We start from the raw sequence: 8,089 nt of genomic DNA, 5'->3' as shown, positions 1-8,089 counted from the left end.
AACTTACTATGAGGAAATACTCACTGTCATTTCGAGACAAAACACATGAGGCCAATTAATAAAAACATTTCTTCATGGCTGCGCAGCAATTAGACACCTTTGAACAGCAACACATGCAAAATGCTGAATCACTTCTTCTTCTACATTATTGACATTGCTAAAATTAGTGTTACTTTACAAGCATGTACGAATGTTGGACTATGGTGACCTAATTTATATGCTTCTTCGTCTTTATTTAAAAAAAGGGGAAAAAAAGCTAAATGGGGTCTGCCACTCAGCCTTATGCTTCATTACAGATGCACCAGCTAGAACCCACCACTCACTGCACTCTCTATGAAACTGTACAATGGTCCAACCTTCACTTTAAAAGAAACACACGCACTGATTTTTATTGCTAAAGCACTTATGGGTAAACTAAATATTTTCAAATGACAGAGCAATACAACAGTTTTAACCTTTTCAATTATTATTATTTTTGCCTGTGTAGTGTCTATGGCTCTACTGTGTGGAATATGTCAATTGTGTCATATCTATTGTGCAATTTTCTGCCACTTGTCTTTGCCAGGACTCAATGTGAGAAGAGTTATTATAACTCATTGGGACCTTTCTCGGTTAAATAAAAAGGCTAAATAAATAATAAAACAGCAATATCAAGCTATTTGGTCAGGTGTAAGTAACTCATTGACTTTGATGCAGTTTGAACAAATGCATGTATGTCAACATATAACTTTGAGGAAAAACAGTAAGAACATACTAGAGAAAGAGAAAAGGAAGTGTCGGCTCAGGGAGTGCCCCCCACACCCCCCTCCCCCCACACACACAGCCTTCTCTTGCTTTAGGGTTGTTTCTTATATTGGTGACAGTTGACAGGATTTGCGCGAGGCAGGACAGTCAGCTGTACTAAGTTTTCACCTAAAGTGTTTAGATCACAATATTTGTATTTATTTATCTCCAGTTCATGTAATTTTTGCTTGTTTAAGTTTTTCCTTTAGCTTTAATGATCCCAAATTGGAGAAATTAGCTGCTGGATGAGTGGCTGAGTTCAGAAGAAACGTCTGGTGCGACAATAAATCCAAGGTATTCTTCTACCTAAAAAAACAAACATTTATTGTTTTTGCTTCTATGTAGTAATGTCTGTCCTCAGGCTCTCGTCGTGTGCTTGCAATAGTCAGACTTTGAAGTAATCACTCCCGAGAGGTCAACCAAAGTGTAGCCGTTATTTATTTTCCATCTTTTTATCTTCCTGTTATATCTTCCATTCTGTGTCTGGACTTGTGTATCACAGTTGGAGTGAGAAGAGAGGAGATGGAAGACAGAGGCGCGGCTAGCCACCCCCAAGTCTTTGTGGTAGGCAGCCAAGCCAGCTTCTCCCCCGTACCCAGACCTGTGGAAAAAACCCGATGGACTCCGACGGGGAGCAAGTTTCTACTGCTGGTGGTGGCACTTGCCGTGCTTGGACTTGTTGTGCAGGGATGTTTTGTCTATAAACTTTACATGAAAACCGAGGTGAGGCCGAAGTCGGCAAATCTTTGAAGACTAAAATGTTTTGATTGCATTTCTCCATCCAAAATGTCTATTTTGCTTGACAAAAGGTTACTTAAACAAAAGGGTGTACGTCGTAGGTAAAAACAAGAAAACACAAAATCACGCCGGAGGACGGCTAAAACAGAGAGGAGTGTAGCACACAAAATGCTACTAGTCTAACGCTACTAGTCTAACGCTACTAGTCTAATTACTAGCGGTGTCCACAACACCAAGAAAGATTGCTGCTAGAAAGGTAGCAGTATCGAAAACGTCAGGTATAGTAAGTAGCGTTGCGGAGCAATAACCCGACACTCTGTTGCTGCCAGGCTTTTATTTGGCTGGCAGAGACAGGCTTGAGTAAGGATGTGTGAAAGACTGGCACAGGTATGATCACAGAGTCAATTTCAAACGGTGCCGATGAACCCAGGCCCCAGCTTCTTGAAACTCCCAGCTAACTGTAGGTTCCGAGTGGAGAGCCACACCTTCTGTCCCGGTTGGTAGGACGGCGTTGGGAACCGGTGCCTGTCCGCAATCCGCCTGTTGCAGGCCACTGTACGGCACAGGGCTCTCCTGGCGTCCTGCCAAACCATGCGAGCCCGGCGGAGTTGGATGTGGACCAATGGAATGGCGACCTCGCCCTCCTGGGAAGGGAACAACAGGGGACAATCCTGTGGCAGAGCACACGAGGGTGTTGTGGGTGTATTCAATCCATGGAAGGTGGGACGACCACGAGGAAGGATGCTGATGACACACACATCGGAGTGCAGCCTCCAAGTCCTGGTTGACTCTCTCTGTTTGCCCGTTGGATTGGGTATGATAGCCCGAAGACAGGCTAGCTGTAGCTCCCAATGAATTGCAGAATGCCTTCCACACCCGGGACACGAACTGAGGCCCCCTGTTGGAGACGAGATCGGATGGGATCCCGTGGTTTCTAAATATGTCCCTTAGCAGGATATCCGCAGTCTGCAAAGAATGATGATGAAGTGCGCCATTTTGGAGAACCGGTCCACCACAGTAAGGATCACAGACTTACCGTGGGAAGGAGGTAGCCGGGTAACAAAGTCCAGTACCAAGTGTGACCAAGGACGGGGCGGAATGGGCAGAGGATGGAGCTGACATACGGTGAGAGGGCTTGTTTCGAGCACACACAGTACAGGAGGAGACATATTCTTTTATGTCCTTGCATAGCCCTGGCCATCAAAACCTCTGTGTTTGACCGACCCCAGGATGACATGCCACCTTTGAAGTATGCCCCCACTGCAGCACCTCTTGACGAAGGTGTGAGGGTACAAATAACTTATTTCCAGGGGCAAGCTTCTGGGGTCTGTGTGTTGCCAGCTTCCACCACCTTCCTTTCTACCTCCCACTGGAGGGCCCCCAACACTCTGTTCTCCGAAACGATCGTTTCGGGCGGAGTCCCCTCGGCGGCTGGACCGTGCATGCGGGACAAGGCGTCCGGCTTGGCATTCCGGGATCCTGGTCTGTAAGAGTTGACATAATCAAAACGCGTCAAGAACAGGGCCCAGCGTGCTTGACGAGAATTGAGTCTCTGAGTGGACCGGTACGCCCAGTTTTTGTGGTCCGTGAAGATCTGGAAGGGTTCCGCCGCGCCCTCCAGCCAGTGCCTCCATTCCTGTAACGCCAGAATGATAGCTAGCAGCTCACGGTTGCCCGCATTGTAGTTGGGCTCCGCTTGGTTGAGCCGAGAAGAGAAGTCGGTGCAGGGATGCAGCTTCTGGTCGACTGGGGACCGTTGGGATAACACCGCCCCCATTCATGTCTCTGAAGCATCAACCTCGACAACAAATGGGAGAACCTCATTAGGGTGTGTCAAAACCGGCGAACATGAAAATAATAATTTTATTTAACCACGGCGGCCTCGGCCTGCTGAGTCCAAATAAACGGAAACTTGGTAGACGTAAGCCTTGTCAGAGGTTTCGTTTTCATACTGTAGTTGCGGATAAACCGCCGGTAGAAGTGAGCAAACCCCAGGAACCTCTGCAAGTGCTTCTATAATGTAGGAGTTGGCCACTCGACCACGGCCTTGATTTTTGCCGGGTCAGCTCTCAATTGGCCCTTCTCCACAATATATCAGAGAAATTGCACCAAACTGGTGTGAAATGCACACTTTTCTGCCTTTAGCTGTTTTCCAGCAATCGCTCCAAAACCAGCCGAACGTGTTGCTGATGTTCTGCCAGGTTTCTGGAGAAAATCATAATGTCATCAAGCGAAACAAAAAAAAAGTGGTTAAGCATGTCACGCAAGACGTCATTAATAAAACACTGAAATACTGCGGGAGCGTTTGAAAGGCCAAAAGGTATAACCAAATACTCAAAATGGCCAATGGGTGTTTTAAACGCTGTTTTCCATTCATCGCCCTCCCTTATCTTAACCAGATGGTAAGCACTGCGAAGATCTAATTTGGTAAACACCGTAGTGGAATGTAATGGTGCAAGACGTTTCTGAGTTCCGACAAGAAAGCAGGCAATGAAGCTTGGAGCTCCGGATTGGCTTTATTGACTGCCATCGCCCATAATGACGCCTGGCCGGAAAGTAGGCTCATTACGAAGGTGACCTTAGCGCCATCGTTAGGGAAAGTTTACAGCTGTTGATCAGACTACATTTGGTGAATTAATTGGTCAAACCCACCAATGTCGCCGGAGTAGCGGGAAAGATGGGGAACATTGGGTTCCCGAAGCACGGAGTTACCAGCTGATTGGGCCATGGATGCAGAGGAGACACGGGACGCCCCAGCTGGTCGTGATCCTTCAGCAGCCGTGGAGTCCGATCTCAGCTCCACCTTCAAGAAGTAAGAGACCCGATCTGGGCTGTTAGCATCGACATGGCTTCCTTCAGTTCACGGAAGTATTGCTCGTGCTGTCCAAGTAAGCGCCCATGGCTGGCCAATGCCTGGCAAAGGCTGTCGGGGTCTGCGGGGTCCATTCTGGTCAGGTTATTCTGTCACGTGTGGGTTGTGTTTGTTGGACCCCAAAAGAAAAGGGCAGACCCAACCAGGGTGAAGGTCACTCAATTTTAATGGAACAAAAAAAGGCGCGCAACACGTGGACAAAAGGTTGCTTAAACAAAAGGCGACGATGACAAAAAGGTGTACGTTGTGGGCAAAAACAAGAAAACATAAAATCACACCGGAGGGCAGATAAAACAGAGAGGAGTGTAGCACACAAAATTGACTAAAGAAAAACGCTACTAGTGTAATTACTAGCGGTGTCCACAACACCAAGAAAGATTGCTGCTAAAAAGGTAGCAGTATCAAAAACGTCAGGTATAGTAAGTAGCGTCGCGGAGCAATAACCCGACACTCCTCTCTGTTGCTGCCAGGCTTTTATTTCGGCCTGATGACAAAATGAGCAGCAGGTGTGTCGGCAGGATCCTCCCTCCAGCTGTTTCCCCAGCAACTGGAAGGGAGAAATCGGAAACAAGAAACGGCAGAAAAAAAGTAGCGGCGGTCCGCCCATTGGGTCCAACAAATCTGTACACTAAACTGAGAGTGCGTCTTACTGTACTTAAGTACTCCTAGTTTGTTCAGGTATCTGTAATTTACTTCAATATTTTTTTATTCTGGTGATTTTTTTATACTTTTATTTCTCATGTTTCAAACTCAAATATCTGTACTTTTACTTCTTACTTGTTGAAAATGGGGTTGTTACTTTTAGGGTTCGTGATGACACAACGTAAACACGTAAAACTAACTGCGCCTTGCACTGGAAACCAGACAAGTCGCTATTCAACAAGAACACGTATGTTTGTCAAAATTAAGGGTGACATCGGCGGCTACATGCCTACATGGCCTGTCCCGATTACACCATTTTTATGCCGTTCCGAATGTTTCACTGCAGCTACACACGCCACTGCGGCCTGTGAGAGGCTACGGAGCCCCTCGGGTGCCAGGGTATGATTTTTGTGTGTGTGTGCGCTAATCTATACCCACAGTTTAGTAATGTGTACCCACAATTTACTAATCTGTACGCAGTTTACTAATCTGTACCTACCTACAGTTTAGTAATCTGTACCCACAGTTTAATAATATGTACCCACAGTTTACTAATCTGTTCCCACAGTTTACTAATCTGTACCCACAGTTTACTAATCTGTTCCCACAGAATAGTAATCTGTTCCCACAGTTTAGTCATCCGTACCCACAGATTAGTAATCTGTACCCACAGTTTAATAATATGTACCCACAGTTTACTAATCTGTTCCCACAGTTTACTAATCTGTTCCCACAGAATAGTAATCTGTTCCCACAGTTTAGTCATCCGTACCCACAGATTAGTAATCTGTACTCACAGTTTAATAATATGTACCCACAGTTTACTAATCTGTTCCCACAGTTTACTAATCTGTTCCCACATAATAGTAATCTGTTCCCACAGTTTAGTAATCTGTACCCACAGTTTAGTAATATGTACCCACAGTTTACTAATCTGTTCCCACAGTTTACTAATCTGTGCCCACAGAATAGTAATCTGTTCCCACAGTTTACTAATCTGTACCCACAGTTTAGCATGTCAATAGGAAACAAAGAAGAACACTCAAATATATACATCAAACTTTGATTTATTTAGATTTTGTGGAAATTAGAGCAGTTAAAATCAGTGTTTTTCAAAACTGAAGGCAACGAAGAAACCAGCGTCATCACCAATGCAAAACTGTGAAAACACTTTAGCTCGCGCAACAAACATAAGTAAATTTGCTACTATACTAAGCTAAAATAAACTCATTTTGTAATATATATATATATATATATACATATATATATATATATATATTTACTTATGTACAGTATTGTAAATACACAAAAGTTTGCCATCCACCAATTCACTCCTATGATCTTTGTATCATATGTCAGCACGTCATAGTATTGATACTGTGATTTCCCCATTTCATTTCCAACTAAAGACCATATTGCATGTGCGCGTGTTGACATCTTTCCAATTGCCACACTCGGAGCCTTTTTTGTTTTGCAAACCTCAACAACAACATTTCCTGCTTTTGACCTTGTGACATCTTTCACTTTCTTGTCTTCTGGCTTCCACCTTGCAGGCATTTTCCATCTGTGTGTCTGATGCTCTCTGTCGAAACATGTCCAACTCTAAAACATCTGCCCAGCAGGTAAGGTTGAATTAAGGAATGTGACAGTGATGACTAAATCACATTACGCTTCTGAATTGCTCAAGGTTTACTTTAGCTCTTTTTTTGCCTCTGGCAGGCTGGCTCCTTAAAAAATGACGCATCTGAAGGTATGATTATTTTTATTATTATTTCCAAACACATAATAGTTGAGACTGTGCCAAGTATGCCTCTGGTGGCTGCAGCCACGCAAGTAGTACAAACATGCCTCGGATACTTCATGACACAATCAGTCAACAATCAAAAATAAATAAATGAATTTGATTCTTCTTAGAGTGGGACCAAATAGACTCAGTTTTAGAGTAATATTTACACTTGGAAATTAGTAAAATAAATATTTGGAAAATAAAGTAAAAATAAAAGTCACTCAACGGTTGAGGAAGAAACTCACGACCTTCAGCTTGGGTGACTAGCTGCTCCTGCTGTGTGTCACTCGTGTCTGATGGCTAACTCACCAAATAGAGATAAGCAACAGTAGGTGGGGCATAGCTCAGGTGGTGTGGCAGTCTCCCAAGATGAAGGTCATGAGTTGGTTCCTCAACCCTTGAGTTCTTTATTTTACTCTCTTCCAAGTGTAAATATTAGCCTACTTTAAAACTGAGTCTAATTGGTCCCACTCAAAATAGAGCCAAATTAATTTACTCTGAATAGAGTCAAACTTACTGGCCGATTTAAAACGTATTATTGCAATTAATTGTATATATAGTGGACTTTCTCCCCCTCTGGAAACAGGAGGCTCCAATGAGATTCCTCCAGTGCAAACTCTGCTGGGACCGAAGCCCTTTGCTCACCTGATGGGTAAGCTTAAATATTACACAAAATGAATATCTCCATTTTATATGTCGAATGTATTGGTGGAAGCCTCTCTCAACTTCCTACCAGGCAGCAGCAATCCTGACAGGGAGGAGAATGTGATGCAGTGGATCGACCAAGACGGTGATGCCATCACCCACCAGATGGGCTACAACAATGGTCGCCTAGTGGTGAAGGAGGAAGGTTACTACTACCTCTACTCCAAAGTTCTGGTAAATGCAGCAGAGGTGTGTTCTCTCATCCAGCACAAGGTGATGAAAGACACCATGGCGTATGGCCAATCGATAGAACTTATGAAATCAAAGAGGTTAGTGGGCACCCTCTTTTGTTGTGTTCTCAGTCTGGACGGATGCATTCAATTGCTGTCGCCACTTTGACTTTTTCCTCCAGGTTCCGTTGCTGGACCCAAAACAAAAGTGTCAAGTCATCAGGTGGGGAGGATATATGGGACAGTTACCTGGCGGGGATCTTCCACCTGCAGTCTGGAGATGAAGTTTTTGTCACATTGGATAGTATACACAAATTGCGTCCTGGGCCTACTGAGAACTTTATGGGAGCATTTATGATATCTCCGTAGAAAACAAAACAACTAATTGCACAT

The 8,089-nt window shown here is 44.3% G+C and overlaps 1 protein-coding gene across 1 annotated transcript; it reads left to right on the top strand.

The window, feature by feature from the left end:
* The first annotated feature begins 873 nt into the window (after positions 1-873).
* Positions 874-8,089, top strand: tnfsf14b (TNF superfamily member 14b). Its single transcript, XM_086081886.1, has 7 exons — positions 874-1,077; positions 1,286-1,506; positions 6,589-6,657; positions 6,755-6,785; positions 7,408-7,473; positions 7,558-7,795; positions 7,879-8,089. Exons 2-7 carry the CDS (start codon positions 1,306-1,308, stop codon positions 8,063-8,065), a joined length of 792 nt encoding a protein of 263 aa, XP_085938012.1. The 5' UTR covers positions 874-1,077; positions 1,286-1,305; the 3' UTR covers positions 8,066-8,089.

This window comes from Leptonotus elevatus, chromosome 8 (genome assembly GCF_054856555.1).
Source record: "Leptonotus elevatus isolate MCC_2025b chromosome 8, RoL_Lele_1.0, whole genome shotgun sequence".
Lineage (NCBI taxonomy): Eukaryota > Metazoa > Chordata > Actinopteri > Syngnathiformes > Syngnathidae > Leptonotus > Leptonotus elevatus.
The sequence above is the reverse complement of the archived record's forward strand: the minus strand, read 5'-3'. Positions and strand labels throughout refer to the sequence as shown.

Coding starts and splice junctions, on each gene's coding strand:
- tnfsf14b (XM_086081886.1), top strand. CDS start 1,306: ATGGAAGACAGAGGCGCGGCTAGCCACCCCCAAGTCTTTGTGGTAGGC. Junction 1,507..6,588: donor AACTTTACATGAAAACCGAG/GTGAGGCCGAAG, acceptor TCCACCTTGCAG/GCATTTTCCATCTGTGTGTC. Junction 6,786..7,407: donor AAAAAATGACGCATCTGAAG/GTATGATTATTT, acceptor CTCTGGAAACAG/GAGGCTCCAATGAGATTCCT.